Source organism: Notechis scutatus, chromosome Z (genome assembly GCF_049901735.1).
Source record: "Notechis scutatus isolate UNSWTSFEM ecotype Mainland chromosome Z, rNotScu1.2, whole genome shotgun sequence".
Lineage (NCBI taxonomy): Eukaryota > Metazoa > Chordata > Lepidosauria > Squamata > Elapidae > Notechis > Notechis scutatus.
The window spans coordinates 120,781,500-120,800,670 of NC_142025.1; the positions used below are offsets into that span (position 1 = coordinate 120,781,500).

Below are 19,171 nucleotides of genomic sequence, written 5' to 3' on the forward strand. Positions count from 1 at the left end.
CAACGGCGTCGCGTTTGACGGCCGAGGCGATTTGCAACCCTTCTCTCGGCCGCTGGGTCGCCTGGGGGTCTACTTTGCGGGGCTTGTGTCCGCCCCGTGGGATGTGACAGGGAGGCCCGTTGCCGCCTGGCGCTTCTCCCGGGCGCGTGCACCATGGGCTTTGTAGCAGCTTCTCTGGGTCCAGCGAGGGGTGGGGTGGGGTGGAGATGCAATCTGAAGCGGCTTTCAGTCGTGTTTGGCTTCAGCCGGGCAGATATGGCGCCGAAACCTCTCTCCTGCCCTCCCCCAACTCTATTTTGAAGAGAAAAATGCGAAAGGCTCGAAGGGAGACCCATGGGGGGCGGGGAGGTGTTTTGTTTTTCCCAATCAGGCGCTCCGTTAGCCACCTATGGCCTCAGAGGCGAGAAGGCGTTGCGGCCTTTCCACACGCAGCTGTTTTTTCTTCCTCCCCTCGTGACGCGGTGACGTCACCAGGGCGCGCGGGCGACGGCCGCTTGGAGCCAAGTCCCGAGGAGGCGGTAGAGCCGCGAAGGGATGCTGGAGGCGCTGCTGTCCGGGGCCGCCGAGGGACTGATCCTCATCCAGGGTGAGGGGCTGGTCGGGGAGGGGGCGGCTCTCGAGGCCGAGGCTTTCCCCACCCCCTCGCAAGCTACGGCGGAGGGGCGCCCCCTTTATGGGACAGCTGGAGGGGCGGGGATTGCTAGTGGCGTCTAGCTTGGAGCTGTGGGATCTCCTCGTGGTCCCCCATCCCTCCTGCAGGGGATCTCCTGATAGGGTTCCATCCCCTTCAGGGCATCTCCTGGTGGTCTGTTGCATGCAGGGGATCACCAGGTGGCCTTCCATCCCCTTCAGGGGATCTCCTGCTAGCCTCCCATCCCTGCACAGTGGCCTATCACATGCAAGGGCGGGGTCTCCTGGTGCCCCCAATACCTCCTGCAGGGGATCTGGTGGTCTTATTGCGTGCAGAGGATCCCCTTGATGGGCTTCCATCCCTTTCGGGATCTCCCAGTGGTCTGTTGCATGCAGGGGATCACCTGGTGGCCTCTCATCCCCTTCAGGGGATCTGCATGTGCGGGAAATCACCTGGTGCCCCCCCATCCTCCCATAGGTTATCTTTTACTAGTCTGTCACATGCAGGGATCTCCTAGTGGCATCCCATCCTCTACAGGGTCCCCCCCTCCAATGGGAGTGCCAGCTGAGGAAGGCAGAGAGTGTCCAGGAGGAAGCAGCTCTTCGTGAGTGCTCAAGAGAGATGCTTTGGCTGACCAGTCTGTGTCCCTCCTGGGTTTTTTTGTTTTATTTCATTATTAATATTGCAACATTTTATGCTGCCCGTCTCCCTTACAAGGTGACTCTGAGCAACTTGCAGGTTATAGAACAGGTTAAAAAAATAGAAGGTTTAAAGAACACAGGATTGAAATATTATCAAGAATGACTCTTAAAAACCGAACCAGGAGACTCAACCCAAAAGACCCAACTTTGCTTTTTCCTTCTGGCAGATTCAGTTGCTTGCGAAGGCCGCTCCTTGCTGAAGAGCTTCATCACAGCTGCCGCCCAGCGGTGAGTGGGAGACTCCCAGAGGCTTTCAATTTATCGCTGTATCGGATGTATATGCCACCCATTTGGCTTGCCTAAACGACCTCCTACGCTTGATGCCAGCTGCCAATAGCTGGGAGTCACCTGTCCAAGGAACACACAGGCGCCTTCTCCAGCACCCCGGCTCAAACGAGCTGATTTTCTTCCCGTCTTACTTTTTTTAAGGTCCAACTTTCACAACCAGAGGTAGCTTTGGGAGAACATAGGAAGTTTCTGTTTTGACCAATGCTTCCCTAGACCATAATGAAGCACACGCTTCGTCCAAACAGCTCTGGTTTTATTTCAACAGCTGGGAATTATGTTCATTGCCAGCCCATAATGAGTCCCAAACAGTCCCTCGAGATAAGCACCCACCTTTCTCTCCTTTGAATTGCTGCCAACAACTAAAGTGCCAAATGAACTGTAAAGAGAAAAACCCAACCAAAGTACAAAGTCCACACAGAGCTTCAAGGATTAATCTGAACAGAGCAAACGACCTTGCTTCCTGCATAGGTTTCGTCATTGAAGCCTGACTTTTATCCCTTATGGGAGGGGCAATAACCTCCCAGCCTTACTCCTGAGTCGCCCCTTTTGTCTCAGCTGCTCTCGCCTTCTAGCAGCTCTGCGCATACGCACACTGGGAACAGGCTCCCTCTGTTCCTCTGCCTTGCTGCTGCCAGGTTCCGGAGGCTCTGGAGGCAGCACCCCACTCCCAGATGGTCCTGACCCCATCCCTGCATCAAACGCAGGACCCTCGCCTGAGTCTGGTCCCTGTTCTTCCCCACTCTCCGATTCCGCTGCCGTGTGCACAGGCTGCTGGCGAACCTCAACAGTTTTGTCCCCCATTGGCTACACCTCGTCTTACAGATGTATGAATTAAAATGCACAGTAGCCAAGGAAGGTGCCCCAATTGTCAATTGTTGGCACCACAATTGTTTTCTCCAGTGATTTTGCCTTCCAGGGACCTATAGTTCCAGTAGTTGGTTGTCCGAGGACAATACAGGCACCACCCCCAGTTCAAATGAGTTGTTTTTTCTTCCCATTTTGCCTTTTTTAAGGTCTAGCTTTCACAACCAGAGGTTGCTACGGGGAACACAATAGAGCGGACTAACCTACATTTGGTTGCTGGGACTTTCTTACTAACAGACCCCAAACTGTTAGGATTGACAGCTATTTTTCCTCCACTCTTGCCCTCAGCCCTGGCTCTCCACAGGGTTGTGTGCTGAGCCCCCTTTTGTATTCACTCTACACCTACCACTGCGCTCCCTCTTGTTCCATTAACTCTATAATAAAATTTGCAGATGACACCACATTGTTGGGACTCATATCAGGAGGAGACGAAACGGCCTATAGGTCAGAGGTTCTCAGACTGGTCTTGTGGTGCAAGAGTCATAACCTCACCCTGAACATCAAAAAGACCAAAGAATTGATTACAGACTTCAGACGATGCAAAGCAGAGCCTCTCCCACTATATATCAATGGAGACTGTGGGGAAAGAGTTCATAGTTTTAAATTTCTAGGAACTCATATTTCTGGCAACCTTACTTGGTCGGTCCACACTATGGCCACTGCAAAGAAGGCCCAACAGCACCTGCATTTTCTGAGGCTGCTGAAAAAGAGCGGTCTGGGTGAGAAGTTGCTGGTTACTTTTTACCGTTCTAACATCGACAGCATTTTGGCATACCGTGTAACGGTGTGGTACGCTGGATGCTCTGCAGTGGATAAGATGATGCTCCAGAGAGTTATAAACACAGCACAAAAAAAATTGTTGGTTGCTCTCTTTCCTCTTTGGAAGAGATTGCAAAGACCAGACTCCTCTCTAGAGCACTAAAAATCTCCACAGACGGTTCTCATCCTGGACATTCATATTAATCTCCACAGACGGTTCTCATCCTGGACATTCATATTTCGAACTGTTACCATCAGGGAGGCATTATAGGTGTCTTAAAATGAGGACTAATAGACTGAGAAACAGTTTCTTTCCCAAGGCAATAATTGCCTTGAATCAAACAGTACATTTGTGATTTAGTCCTATGTATAAAGTGGCATTTTTAAACTAACTTAATATATGTTTTAAATAGGTTTTAGACTAAGTTTTTAATTATTACTATTATTATTTTAATTATTTTAATTTTTAAATACTGTGTAGTGTGATTGTGATGTGGTGTTTGGAGGGCCCTCCACCGAGTAGCTTTCAAATTTCATTGTATTTTGAATGCAATGACGATAAAGGTATTCTATTCAAAACAGGTTTCTTTTCCCATTTAGTGTGAACATTGTTGCTGTAACCACACCTTAATTTTTTCTCTCTCTCTAGGGCAGAGTCCATCCACGTTCTCAGCTTTGACCTCCCAGAATTGGAATTCAAGGATGGGCTGAGCACTGAAGTGACCTCCCAGTAAGTATATGTTTGTGTGTGCTTGTATTTGTATGTGAGAAAGATTTGAGAGCAGATGAACAGAGTTGGAAGGGGCTTTGTAGATCATCTAGTCCAACCCCACATCCAAGCAGGAGACCCTATACCATTTCTGACAAGAGGGCAGTCCAGTCTCTTCTTGAAAGCCTCCAGGGATGAAGCTCCCACCACTTCTGAAGGCAACTTCTGTTCCATGGATTGATTGTTCTGTCAGAAAATTCTTCCTTATTTCCAGGTTGAATCTCTCCTTGTTCAGTTTCCATCCATTATTCTTTGTCTGGCCTTCGGATGACTTGGAAAATAGCTTGACCCCCTCCTCCTCTCTGTGGCAGCCCCTCAAATATTGGAGCACTGCCATCCTGTCTCCCCTGGTCCTTCTCTTCCCTAGACTAGCCAGGCCCAGTTCCTGTAACCGCTCATCATATGTTTTAGCCTCCAGTCCCCTCATCATCCTGGTTGCTCTTCTCTGCACTTTTTCTAGAGTCTCAACATCTTTTTTATAATGTGGTGAACAAAACTGGATGCAGTACTCTAGGTGTGGCCTTACTAAGGCTTTTTTATTAATATTTTTATTTTTTTAAGACAAACATATACAAACAAATATATAAAAATAAAACCATCTTCCAATTACATACATACAGTGTGTCAGTTGGTTACAAATCTTTTGTGCTATTCTTTCATAGTCCTTAAAAGTTATATAGGTTCTCAAATTGTCAATCTAGTATATGCTTATAGATTTATCAGTTATTTGACTAAACTATTATTCCATCATTTTATATGAGATATTCTAGATTTTCTTATAAATTTATATTGTACATTTATCCAATGGTTATATATTTTATATTATATTCTATATCAATCTATTGATCGTCTATCACGAAACTTAGTCTATTTCATTGCCATGTCTTTTTATCTAGCCATTGGTAAAATAAATCCCATATCATATAAAATTGTTTATCTTCTTGTTCTCTAATTTCAAATATCAATTTACTCATTTCAGCACAGTCCATAATTTTCTTAATAACTTCCTCCTGCAAAGGTATTTTTTCATTTTTCCAATTCTTAGCAAATACAATTCTAGCCGCTGTTAAAACATTTACAATCAAATATTTCAATTCTTTGTTGTATATTTCCGGTATGATTCCCAATAAAAATATCTCTGGTTTAAAGTCTATGTGTTGTTTTATCATTTTTTCCAACCATGTGTGGACTTTAGTCCAATATCTTTTTGTATCCAAACATGTCCACCACATATGGTAATATGAGCCAGGTATCTGATGACATTTCCAACATTTATCCAATTTGTTCTTAAACATTCTGGCAATTCTCGTCGGAGGGGTAGATGCCACCTGTAAAACATCTTATACAAATTTTCTTTATAAGCAGTTGACATTGTCATTTTATAATTTTGGGACCACAATTTTTACCATTTCTCTAAATCAATACCAATATCCGATTTTTTCCCCCAAGCAATCATCGTTTCTTTAACTTGTTCTTCCTCTAATTTAAATTCTAATAAATGTCCGCAGAGTTTTTTAACTACCTTTTCATCAGTACCCATCAAAATTTTATCTAAATCAGTCAACTTATCATAGAAACCTTCTGTTTTAAGATCTTTATCAAATCTAGATTGTATTGGTACATATGAAAACCAATTCATTTTTATACCTTGTTCTTCCAGCGCTTGCATAGATTTAAGTTCACCCTTTTCATTCAGTATCTTACCATATCTAACTGTTTGTTCCTTTTTATATGTTATTGGATAAGAAAAAGCTTCAATAATAGATATCCATAATGGAAGTTTTAAGTAATTTTGCTTTTTTATTTTCTCCCAGTTTAAAAACAATGCCTCTCGAATATAATGTCTTCTAAAATACCCCTGTGTTTTAGTTCCCTTATACCAAAGAAAAACATGCCATCCCAACAGCAAGTCGTGTCCTTCTAGGGTCAATAATCTACAGTTCCTTAATGTTATCCATTCCTTTACTCACATCAAATTTGTCACCTGATAATATAATTCCCAATTGGGCAAAGCGAATCCTCCTCTTATTCTTGCATCTTGTAATAGTTTAAGTTTTATTCTCCCTTTCTTTCCCTGCCAAATGTATTTTAACACTATTTTATTTAGATCTTCAAAAAACTCTTTCCCTAATCTGACTGGAATTGTCTGGAATAAATATAAAATTCTAGGCAATACATTCATCTTAATTGTAGATATTCTCCCAATCAATGATAATTGCAAGTTTTCCCATTTTATCAAATCTGTCGCAATCTGTTGTTTGAGTTTAAGATAGTTATCCTCCTTCAGTGTACTGCATCTTGCTGTTATATATATTGCTATTAAGAGTGTTTTTACATTATTGTCCATTATCTCCACCATCAAAATCCTTCCATCATCATCTATATAAATTTGTTCCGCAGGGATTGTATCTCTAATGTATAAGGTCACACCTCTTTTGTTACATTGTGTCAATGATGTAAATAATTTTCCTAATTTTTGTTGCTTCAATATATATTCATGTTTTTTAATATGTACTTCTTGCAGGCAGAGTATATCAAACTTTAATTTCTCTAGTTTATAGAATACTTTTCTTCTTTTAGTGGCTAAATTAAGTCCATTTATATTAATTGTGATCAATTTTCTCTCATCCATTTTAGACTTTATAAGAAGGATTTGTTGCTCTACTAGATCTTAGTTCTCATTGCTCCCTGGGTACACCACCTACTGCTCCTTCTTCTTTTTCAGTTGCTGTTATACACTCCTCTTAAAATTCGATTAGTGACTCTTCTTTTCTTGTATCTTCCTCCTTTCCTCTAAAATATTCTAGATAGAATAGCTCAGCTTTTTCAATTGTGTCAATTCTGTGCCTTTGTTCCTGCCAGGTAAACATGAGACCTTCTGGTATTAACCATCTGTAATTTACTCCATTCTTGAGTAACTCTTTAGTCAGAAATAAGTATTCTCTTCTCATCTCTCTCACTCTTCTTGGTACTTGTTTCATTACCACAATTTACTTGTCTTTATACAGTACTTTAGCGTTTTCTCTCTTGCCACCTGGAGTATCTGTGTTTTGATAGTTTTCTTTGTAAATCTAATGTGCTCTTCTCTTGGTAATTTATTTCTCATTGCACATCTTGTATAGACATGGAACACTTCATCCATTCCATCCATCATCTTCTCTTTGGTTATCTCTAACACTTCTGCCAGGATTTCTGTCATTATTTCAGCAAGGTTTTCACTGTTTTCTTCTTCTATGTTTTGGAATCTCAGATGAAATTCTGACCTGTCTATTTTCCATCCCAAAGATCTGCTCCTGTCTCTTTCAACTTCACTCAATCGATTATCAATATCTCCAATTTTCTTATCTCTTTGTATATCTTGTTCTTCAATTTTCTTGAATTTGTCCTCACATTTCATCATCATCTGTTGGATATTCTCAACTTTCTCATCTGTCTTTTCTGTTCTTTGCTCAATATTCCCCGTTCTCTTTTCAATGTTGTCTGTTTTTGCTTGTATATTTTGGATTCCTTGCATAATCATCTTCAGTGTCACTTCCTTCTCCTTCTCCTGTTGCAGCTTCATCTGTATTGATCATTGTCCTCCAGGTGGTAAAGAGGAAGATGTTGGTATCGAAGAAGCTGAAGCTGCTATTTTTCTACTCATCTTGTAATGCTTGATAAAAAAAAAAAAAGAAGGAATAAGAGGCAAGGGCAGACAACTGTCACCCCAATAAAAAAGAAAAAGAAAAAAAGGAAGAATCTTCAGGCACTTGTATACTTTAATCCAATTGGTTCCAGTTATATAAAAAAAGAAAAGAAAAATGTAAAAAGAAGAGAGGGTGAAAAAACTAGAAAAAATTCGAAAAAACAAAATTAAAAATTAAAAAATAGAGGTCTGTGTATTCCCCTTAATAAAAAAAAAAGGTAGAGCGAAAGAAAAGGAAAGGAGGAAAAATATTTTTTTTTATTTTTTTTATTTGATTTGCCAATTGTTTACAAGATAATAAGTATAAGTGTATACATAGTTGTGAATACATGAAATGGGTACATATAAGAAAAATAAAAGAAGAATAAGAGAAACAATAGGACAGGGACGGTAGGCACGTTGGTGCGCTTATGCACGCAACCTACAGACCTCTTAGGAAAGGGGTGAGGTCCATAGTAGACAGTCTAAGGTTAAAGTTTTTGGGGTTTGGGGAAGAAACTATAGAGTCGGGTAGAGTATTCCAGGAATACTCGGGTAGAGTATTCCAGGAAAAAATATATTCTATTTCCTGGATCAAAAGGCTAAAGTTCAAACATAAAAATCCAGCTGGAGGGGTAGTAAAAAAAAAAAAAAAGGATAACAAAGCAATTCTAATTGGGAGCAAGCCACGGCCACTTAAATGTCCAAGGCTCTTTGGTTAATCAAATCGGAATTTAGAGTTCTATTTTCAAGGTCACTTCAATATTTCTTTCTTTCAACTTCAACTCCAGACTCTGGCTATCAGTAGTTTCACAGAGGAGCACCTGTATAAACAATCCACCATGCTCATCCCACTATCTTTTCAGTAAAAAGGCTCGGAGTCCTTGAATGTAACACAAATGCATAAACAAATAAAAAGGAGGGGAAAAAACCCAATGTATCCAAACCTATAGATGGCAGTGTTACTTACACTTTCACTTCCCCTCATCTATCCAAAGACAGGAATAGATAAAAAGAAAAAGCAAAGTTTTTAGGGGGGGAAAAACACCCTCAAATGAAAAAGCTAAAAGAAAAAGAAGGGTCCTAGTCAAAAGAGACTTTATATAAAAAGTAAAAAAAATTAGAGAAAAAGACCAGTCCAGTTTAAAATTGTGAAGCTTTAATAACCAAATTCCAAGTTCCAATAAAAACGAAAAAAACAACCCCTTCCATTTAAATTTAGCTTAATCTCGCCTCTTAACCTCTTTTATCCTCAATTTTAATTTCGCTTTAAGTCTTTTAGGGTGTTCTCTTCAAAAAAAAATAATAAGTAGAAGTTCATCTCACCAAACTAACACACTTACTTTCCAGATCTCTTCCCTTCCGGAGCTGTCCCAGCTTCAAGCAGCTTGAATGGCTGCCTCTCCGCCGCTGGCAAAAAGGGCTTCTCCTGGCTCTGCCAGGGACTTTGCGATGTCCCCGGGATCGACAGGATGCGCCCTTCTCTTATCACCGTCTCTGCGGGATGGTTGAAGTCCAGTGGGACAGTCTGTCAGCGGAGCCTCAAGATCGCACGTCATACCGCTGTGGCGCCAGTTCTGCCCTCCCGTCTTACTAAGGCTTTATGGAGTGGTGTTAGTACCCCGCTTCACCTGGATTGTATCCCTCTGTTAACGCAATTTAGGATTGCATTGGCTTTCTTGGCTGCCCACTGTGAGCCGGTCCAAAATTTAGACTCAACGCTATAAACGTTTGGCTGTAACATTGGGCGGGTCACTTACTTTGTGGTTCGGTGTGCAGTACACAGCCAGCAAGGTACACAATAATAGTTGGGTCATGAAATGTCTGCAAGGAAGCAACCGAGCTCAGAGGCCATTGAGGACTCCTTTCTTTCAACCCCGAGCAACGAATATTCTACTTTATTGGTTAAACAACCATTTCTTGAGTGACCGTTGAGCACTGGGAAAAAAAATGGACTTGTGACCAGGTTTTTCACACTTACGACCGTTTTTTTAGCATCCTCATAGCCGCCTGATACTTTCAGCCCTGCCTCGCTTAACAACGTGGCCAGAGAGGTCGTAAAGCGAGTCAAATACTTCGCACGTCTCGCTTAGCAATCAGAAATTTGGGGTTCGGCGTGTGGACTGCCTATAGCGCTTCCTTCCTTGCAGGATATTGTTCCACGATGCTTTCCCCGATCCCCTGGGCTGGTCCGGGAGGGGCAACGGCCTGACCCTGGCGGTATTCTCCGCTTCGGAATTGGCATCCTGCCTGGCCACCACCCCACGGGGACCCACCACGCTCGTGCTGGATTCCCTCAGCTGGCCGCTCCTCCGCCTTCCCTTCCCCTCTGTCTGCCAGGTGCTGGCACAGCTGCCCGGGAGAGCGAACGTGGCTGGTGAGTGAAAAGGGGTGCGTGGGGAGGGAAGAATGGGGGGAGATTGAGCCTCGGGGGCACAGTGGTTTGGAAGCAGTACGGCAGGCTGCTGACTGCCGGCTGCCTGCAGTTTGGCAGTTCGAATCTGACCAGGCTCAAGATTGACTCAGCCTTCCTTCCTTTCATCCTTCCTTCCTTCCTTCTTTCCTTCCTTCCTTCCTTCCTTCCTTCCTTCCTTCTTCCCTTCCTTTCTCTTTCCTTTCTCTCTTTCTTTCTCTGCCCACTGCCAGCAGTTCGATTCTGACCAGGCTCAAGATTGACTCAGCCTTCCTTCCTTCCTTCCTTCCTTCCTTCCTTCCTTATTTCCTTCCTTTCTCTTTCCTTTCTCTCTTTCTTTCTCTGCCCACTGCCAGCAGTTCGAATCTGACCAGGCTCAAGATTGACTCAGCCTTCCTTCCTTCCTTCCTTCCTTCCTTCCTTCCTTTCTCTTTCCTTTCTCTCTTTCTTTCTCTGCCACTGCCAGCAGTTCGAATCTGACCAGGCTCAAGATTGACTCAGCCTTCCTTTCATCCTTCCTTCCTTCCTTCTTTCCTTCCTTCCTTCCTTCCTTCCTTCCTTCCTTCCTTCCTTCCTTCCTTCCTTCCTTCCTTCCTTCCTTCCTTCCTTCCTTCCTTCCTTCCTTCCTTCTTCCCTTCCTTTCTCTTTCCTTTCTCTCTTTCTTTCTCTGCCCACTGCCAGCAGTTCGATTCTGACCAGGCTCAAGATTGACTCAGCCTTCCTTCCTTCCTTCCTTCCTTCCTTATTTCCTTCCTTTCTCTTTCCTTTCTCTCTTTCTTTCTCTGCCCACTGCCAGCAGTTCGAATCTGACCAGGCTCAAGATTGACTCAGCCTTCCTTCCTTCCTTCCTTCTTTCCTTCCTTCCTTCCTTCCTTCCTTCCTTCCTTCCTTTCTCTTTCCTTTCTCTCTTTCTTTCTCTGCCCACTGCCAGCAGTTCGAATCTGACCAGGCTCAAGATTGACTCAGCCTTCCTTCCTTCCTTCCTTCCTTCCTTCCTTCCTTCCTTCTTCCCTTCCTTTCTCTTTCCTTTCTCTCTTTCTTTCTCTGCCCACTGCCAGCAGTTCGATTCTGACCAGGCTCAAGATTGACTCAGCCTTCCTTCCTTCCTTCCTTCCTTATTTCCTTCCTTTCTCTTTCCTTTCTCTCTTTCTTTCTCTGCCCACTGCCAGCAGTTCGAATCTGACCAGGCTCAAGATTGACTCAGCCTTCCTTCCTTCCTTCCTTCCTTCCTTCCTTCCTTCCTTCCTTCCTTCCTTCCTTCCTTCCTTCCTTCCTTCCTTCCTTCCTTCCTTCCTTCCTTTCTCTTTCCTTTCTCTCTTTCTTTCTCTGCCCTGCCAGCAGTTCGATTCTGACCAGGCTCAAGATTGACTCAGCCTTCCTTCCTCCCTCCCTCCCTCCCTCCCTCCCTCCCTCCCTCCCTCCCTCCCTCCCTCCCTCCCTCCCTCCCTTCCTTCCTTCCTTCCTTCCTTCCTTCCTTCCTTCTTCCTTCCTTTCTCTTTCCTTTCTCTCTTTCTTTCTCTGCCCGCTGCCAGCAGTTCGAATCTGACCAGCTCAAGATTAACTCAGTCTGCCTTCCTTCCTTCCTTTTCTTTCTTTCTCTGTCTCTCTCTCTCTCTCTTTCTCTGCCACTGCCAGCAGTTCGAACCTGACCGACTCAAGGTTGACTCAGCCTTCCCTCCTTCCGAGGTGGGCAAAACGAGGACCCAGATTGTTGGGGGCGAGAGGCTGACTATGTAAACCTGCTTAGAGAGGGCTGTAAAAGCCCTGTTAAGCAGTGTATAAGTCTAAGTGTGATAGATAGATAGATAGATAGATAGATAGATAGATAGATAGATAGATAGATAGATAGATAGATAGATAGATTGATTTCTTAGATAGATGATAGGTAAGAAGGAAGGAAGAAAGAAAATAGATAGGTATACTTTGTGTGTGGGTGTGTATGTGTATATATAGAGAGAGGGAGGGAGGGAGGAAGAAAGAGCGATAGCAGTTAGACTTATATACCGCTTTACAGCCCTCTCAAAACTATTTGGGTCCTCGTTTTACCCACCTCGGAAGGACGGAAGGCTGAGTCAACCTTGAGCCTGGGGGGATTTGAACTGCCCCATTGCAGTTCCAATTGCAACTTGCAGTACTGCGCTCTAACCACTGCGCCACCGAGGCTCCATAGATACACAGGACCATTGATCTATTATAATTGATTAAAGGCAGACAGACAGACAGAATTTACTCCACAAGGAAGCCCAGTTTTTGGACTTCAGCCACCGCCCGGTTCTGTTCCTCTCTTCCCGGTGAATCTCCTCAGGGTCTGAGGGAATCCTGAGACCGCTCGAGGGAGCGAGCCGCTTGGGGTTTCCTCCAAAACCTCCTTTCCTCCGCAGGGCTGAAAATTGTCCGGATTGTGGCCCTCGTCCACGGGGATTGCACCCGCCAGCCCAGCTGGATGTACTGAAGGCCCTGGCCCGCCTGGTGGTGGCCCTGCAGCCGGGACCGAGGAGCGGACGGGGTGGGGAGGGGACTCCTCAAACTGCCGCCGTCCTCCATAGGAAGAGGGGAAGCCAGCTTCTGCAGAAGGTGAGAGGGGGCCAGGCAGGGCCGCTTTGACCCAGGGCGAAGGCACGGCAGGCGGCCAAAGCTCGGTTCTGGGGTCGGAAATGCAGGGAAACGTCTTTTCATCCTTCGCTGTTAAATGTATGAGGAAGGAACGGAGTTTCACTTTTGAGCTGTTCTTCCTGGCTGATAGATGATAGGTAGGAAGGTTGCTAGGAAGGAAGGAAGGAAAGAAGGAAGGTTGCTAAGGAAGGAAGGAAGGAAGGAAGGAAGGAAGGAAGGAAGGAAGGAAGGAAGGAAGGAAGGAAGGAAGGAAGGAGATGGGAAGAAGAAAAGGAAGGAGAGATGGAAAGGAAAAGGGAAGGAAGGAGATGGAAAGGAAAGAGATGGGAAGGAGAGAAGAAAAGGAAGAAAGGAAAGAAGGAAGGTGATGGGAAGGGGAAGAAAAGGAAGGAAGGGAAGAAAAAGAAAGATGGGAAGGAGAAGAAGGAAGGAAGGAGAAGAAAAGGAAAGGAAAGAAGGAAGGAAGGAGATGGGAAGAAGAAAAGGAAGGAGAGATGGAAAGGAAAAGAGAAGGAAGGAGATGGAAAGGAAAGATGGGAAGGAGAAGAAAAGGAAGAAAGGAAAGAAGGAAGGTGATGGGAAGGGGAAGAAAAGGAAGGAAGGGAAGAAGAAAGAAAGATGGGAAGGAGAAGAAGGAAGGAAGGAGAAAAGAAAAGGAGAAGAAAAGGAAGGAAGGAAAAGTAGAGAGAGGTAGGTTATGCATAGGAACATAGATCTATAATAGATGATAGTCCCTGAGATTAATTGCTTAAGGCCATCAATTGCTTGAGATGCCCTTGAAATAAATAGTTTCTCAATATCCTATCATTAAAAAAATAAAAAAATAAAATGCCACCTGGACATTTGGGAAGGAGGCCGAAGGGCAAGGCCTCCCGAGACGGAGGCCGAATGGCATTTTCTTCATTATTTAATTATCAAATTTATTCGCCACCCCTCTTGCTTGGAAACACCTCAAGGGTAACCATGAGGACTAGCATTCCAACTTGCACCCCCCCGCCTCCCCGCACGCAAGATGGTGGCCATGCTGGCTGAGGAATTCTGGGAGTCGAAGTCCGCAGGTGCTTAAAAGCTGCCAAAGTTGGACACACACACACACCCCTCCCACAGTCTACAAGGACGCAAAACCTGAGTTCCTTCAATGGTAATACAACTTGCAACCTTTAGTGACGTTCGAACGTATAACAGCAACCAAAAAAAAAAGGGGGGGGACTCACAGCCGTTTTAACGCACTTAACGACTGTCGCAGCGTCCCTAAGCTCGCGTGATCGAAACTCGGCTTGGCAAGTGGTTCGCGTTTTACGACGGTCGCCGTGTCGCAAAGTGGATGGGGAGGTCGGGCTGCGTTATTAACAACAGCTGCAGGGATTCATTCAGTGGCGGTCGAACGGGGCCCCCCATTCGCTTAACTGTCTCACTTACCGACAGAAACGTTGGGCTCCACGGTGGTCATAAGTCAAGGACTGCCTATGAGTGAGCGGGAGATTTGTGCTTTGCCAAGGAAAAGCGAGGCAGGTTCTTCTTCGTATCCCCTCCACCTCCCTCACCCCACCACTCATTCTTGCCCTTCCCTCCCCAGACGGAGCTCTTCAGCATCCTCCCCGGGTTCGGGTTCAAATTCCTCGGCGAGCTGCCACCGAAAGGCGTTTGCAGAGAGGATGAGGCAGAAGGACGGGAACTCATCGCAGTATGTGCCTTGGGCTTCTGGCAGATGAATTGGGAGCAGAGTTTGGTTTGGTGGAGGTGGGGGGATTCAGGTGGGGTCTTTGTCAGGAGCAAAGAAATCCAGGAAGCAGGGGGGGCAGGTTTGCTTGAAGACATGAGCAGATCTTTTAGAAATATATATATCTAAATATATATATATATATCACCCATGCATCATCACAAAATCTCCAGAATCGTCAAGCCTACAAACTTGAAATTTGGCACGTCTGTTCCTCTTGGCTCCCAGGGGCTCACTAAGAAAGGAGTTTTCCAAATGACCCTCAGAGCATTTAGTGTATTTCCTATATTGTTGTTGTTTTTGTTATTAACACGCTCTGATGCTAAGGAGTTCTGCTCCCCCTCCCCACCAGAAAAGAAATCTCTTCCGAAGGCAAAACACAAGCAGAAGAGAGGAGAGGCGTTTTCGTTTCAGTTTCACAGCACCAAGCAGCTTTAGTACAGAACAGTTGAGCTGTGCCACGCCCTTGCTGTCTCTTTCCTGCTCACCCAGCAAATACCCTTTCAGTTTCCAAACAGCCCTCCACTCTCTCCCACACGGACAAGACGATAGTCAGATGAATACGCATGGACGCTGGTAGGCAGAGGCAGAATTTCCCCCCTTATTTTCCTCCCCAAAAAAGTAAGCCCCACCACAGAGTTTCATAGCGAAGCACGGGGATCGAGCTAGTAATGCAATAGGAGCAGATATTTTAGAAATAACGCAGTAGAAGCAGATATTTTAGAAATAACGCAATAGGAGCAGATATTTTAGAAATAATGCAATAGGAGCAGATATTTTAGAAATAACGCAATAGGAGCAGATATTTTAGAAATAACGCAATAGGAGCAGATATTTTAGAAATAACGCAATAGGAGCAGATATTTTAGAAATAACGCAGTAGAAGCAGATATTTTAGAAATAACACAATAGGAGCAGATATTTTAGAAATAATGCAATAGGAGCAGATATTTTAGAAATAATGCAATAGAAGCAGATATTTTAGAAATAACACAATAGGAGCAGATATTTTAGAAATAATGCAATAGAAGCAGATATTTTAGAAATAACGCAACAGGAGCAGATATTTTAGAAATAACACAATAGGAGCAGATATTTTAGAAATAATGCAACAGGAGCAGATATTTTAGAAATAACACAATAGGAGCAGATATTTTAAAAATAATGCAATAGGAGCAGATATTTTAGAAATAATGCAATAGAAGCAGATATTTTAGAAATAATGCAATAGGAGCAGATATTTTAGAAATAATGCAATAGGAGCAGATATTTTAGAAATAATGCAATAGGAGCAGATATTTTAGAAATAATGCAATAGAAGCAGATATTTTAGAAATAATGCAACATTGTCGACTTAACGGCCACTCTAGGGGACCAGAATTCCCATTACTAACCAAGGTGGTCGTTCAAATGAGTTGGCACTGATTCTGTGGCTCGTTCTGCGACCGCTGCTCTAGTCCAACCCCTAGACCTCAAGTCAGGAGGTCTTACACCACGTCAGACCAATGGCTGTCCAGTCTTTGCTTGAAATCCTCCAGCGATGGAGCATCCCTAACTCCAGAAGGGAAGTTTTTCCATCCCTTCAGTATTCTGGCTGTGAGATGGGATATTATTCCTCCTCATTTCAAATTTGGACCCCTCCACTCCAAAACCTGTCCGCCTGTGGGTTTGTGTCCTACCCTTGAAAGTTTTGGAGAATGAGTCCACCCCCATCTTCCTTGGGATCGCCCTCCAGTCACCCACGTTCCTTCTCTTCTTTAGGGTTTTTTCAAAGTTGGCAACTTGGAAATGGGTAGGCTTCAACTCCCGGCGTTCCCTGGCGCTAATGCTCTCCTTCGGACACGTCCCCTCCCATGGTGGCCCGCTTGCTCTCTACCATCCCCTCCTCTGCCATCTCTCCGTTTTAAAGGGATAGGAGGAAGAAAAAGGAAAATAGGCATGGCCGACCGGGGAATTCCGGGAGTTGAAGCCCCCACCCCCACCCCAATCTTAAAAGTTGCCAGGTCTGAAAAACACTGGGCTTAAACTCAGCCCCCAGATCGGCACAGGGGGATATTTTCTTTCTTTCCTTCGATCCGTGGATGCCATTGATCTCGGGGATCTTTCCAGGTTGATCCGACGGCCCGCCTGACTTTCAATCTGCATCTCACGGAGGCCGAGCGCCAAGCCAGGGAATCGGTGCCTCTCCCGTACCACTTCAGCGAGGAAAAGTAAGGGCCTTTTTAAAAAAAATCCCTTTGTCGTTTCCTCTCACGTATTTCATTTTATCCACGGGTTAAAATTTACCGGCTGCCCGACTCGCTCCGCCAAAAAGGGCCACGGGTGAATTCTAGTTCTACCTTTAGCATAAAAGCTGGTTGGGTGACTTTGGGCCAATAACCAGATGGTGAGTTCTAGTCCCATCTTAGGCGTGAAGGAAGTTTGGGGGACTGGGCCAGTCCTCCCCTCAGCCCAATCCACTTCAGAGGGTGGTGGTTGTAGGGAAAAGAGGAGGAAGGGCGTGTTGGATATGTTTGCACCTTAAGTTATTTGTAAAACTAATAAGATCCCTGGTGGTGCAGTGGTTAGAGTGCAGTACTGCGGGCTACTCCTACTGGCTGCCAGCTGCCTGCAATTTGGCAGTTCAAATCCCACCAGGGTCAAGGCTGAGTCAGCCCTCCATCCTTCCGAGGTGGGTAAAACGAGGACCCAGATTGTTGGGGGAAAGAGGCTGACTCTGTAAACCACTTAGAGACGGTGTAGAGCACTGTGAAGTGGGTATGTCTCAGGGTATTGCTAAAGGCGGCGTGCAAATATATAAATAAAAAATAAAGTAGGTTACTTTATCTGTGAGGTTACGTCGAACACATCTTGGTTCTTCTTGCCGTTAGGAGTCGCTGGGATAGTGAGGTAGGCAGCACATCAGTGTCATCACTAAGTAGAATGACAGAGTAACAGAGATGGAAGAAACCTTGGAGGTCATCTAGTCCAACCCCCTGCTGAAGCAGGAGACCCTATAACATCTCGGACAAATGGCTGTCCAATCTCCTCTTAAGGACCTCAAGATTAGTTAAATAGATAGATAGATTCCTTGAAATAGATCTTCTCTTAAAATCGATAGACAGAGAGAGAGATAAATAGACAGATAGATCTTTTCTTGAAAGGTATAGATGCTTTTTTGAAGTAGATAGATGGATCTTTTCCTGAAATAAATTGGCAGACAGAGACAGAAACAGACAGACACGTAGACAGATAGATAACAGTTAGGAAGGTAGGTAGGTAGGTAGACACCGTAGATTCTTTTCTTGAAATAGATAAATAGACAGATCTTTTCTTGAAATAGATAGACGGATGTTTTCTTGAAATAAATTGATAGGAAGAGAGACAGAGACAGACAGACACGTAGATAGATAACACGTAGGTAGGTAAATAGATGGGGGAGGGGGAAGGTTAGATAGACAGACCATAGAATCGAAAGATTGGAAGGGACCTTGGAGGTCATCTAGTCCAACCCCTGCTCAAGCAGGGGACAAATGGTTGTCCAATCCCTTCAGGAAATCCTCCAGTTATGGAGCACCCACCACTTCCAGAGGATGGATGGATGAATAGATAAAGAGGTGTGAAAGAGAGGGAGAGGACAGAGGGACAGACAGACAAATATTATATACTTTGTGTGCGTGTGTGTAATGTGTGCTTTCTTCTCCCCTCCCAGGAAATCCTCTCTCCTGCAGACGTCGACGGAGGAAGGCAAAATCTACTACGAACCAGATGCCGCCGATGATTTTGACGATGAAGATCCTGATGACGATTTGGACGTGTGAAGGAGAAACAGGGGACTGATTCCCCCCCCAGATCTGGAACCGGGATCCTTTTACATCTTCCCGGAGAGCTGCTTTCCTCTGCAACGTGGGAATGATGGCAGACAGAGCCAGTCTGGGCACTGGGAATGGACTGGAACCCGGGGGCCACCTGAAAAGAGAGAAAAACAATCCAGATTTCCTGCTTCCTGTGGGGGAAAAAGAGACAGGAGTAAGAAAGTGACCTGCAGGAAATCGGTCGGGATCGCTTTGCTGAGGGTGGAGAGAGAGATTTGGTTTAACCGTCCTTTCGAGGAAGGAGAGATTCCTAGCTGGGCAGCCAATAAATTACCTGAGTGCTAACAGGACTGGCTCCGTGAGACTCTTACTGCAATAGAGTAGAATCACAGAGCTGGAAGGGACTTTAGAGGTCTTCTAGTCCAGCCCCCTGCTCAAGCAAGAGATCCTATCCTATTCCAGGCAAATGGCTGTCCAGCCTCTTCTTAAAAACCTCCAGTGTTGGAGGACCCACAACTTCTGGTGGCAAGCAGTTCCACTGGTTAATTGTTCTCATTTTTAGGAAATTCCTCCTTATTTCCAAGTTGCTTCTCTCCCTTACTTAGTTTCCATCCCTTGTTTCTTGTCCTGCCTTCAGGTGCTTTGGAGAATAAGTTGACCCTGCCCTCTTCTTTGGGGCAGCCCCTCAAATACTGAAATACATGCTACCACTTCGCCCCTAATTCTTCTTTTCCATAGACTGGCCAGACCCAAATCCTTTTAAGTCCTCTTAGTCGGTCTTCTGTAAAGTTTAAAACAATAAACCATCACTTTTGTTGATATAATTTCGATGCGTTTTAAAATTTTGCCTTGGAATATGTATATTTTTTTTTTGCACAGATGCCTGGTGGTGTAGGCGACTTAATTGACTGCATCTTTGGGGGAAATATAAACACCTGACTTAGAAGAACGTTTC

The 19,171-nt window shown here is 44.6% G+C and overlaps 1 protein-coding gene across 1 annotated transcript; it reads left to right on the plus strand.

The window, feature by feature from the left end:
• Positions 1-391: 391 nt before the first annotated feature.
• On the plus strand, positions 392-19,040 carry ELP5 (elongator acetyltransferase complex subunit 5). Its single transcript, XM_026690047.2, is given in 9 exon segments — positions 392-586; positions 1,500-1,560; positions 3,893-3,973; positions 9,827-10,053; positions 12,471-12,509; positions 12,512-12,663; positions 14,279-14,386; positions 16,532-16,632; positions 18,114-19,040. Coding segments are annotated over 9 exon segments (930 nt in total). The 5' UTR covers positions 392-534; the 3' UTR covers positions 18,223-19,040.
• Positions 19,041-19,171: the final 131 nt, after the last annotated feature.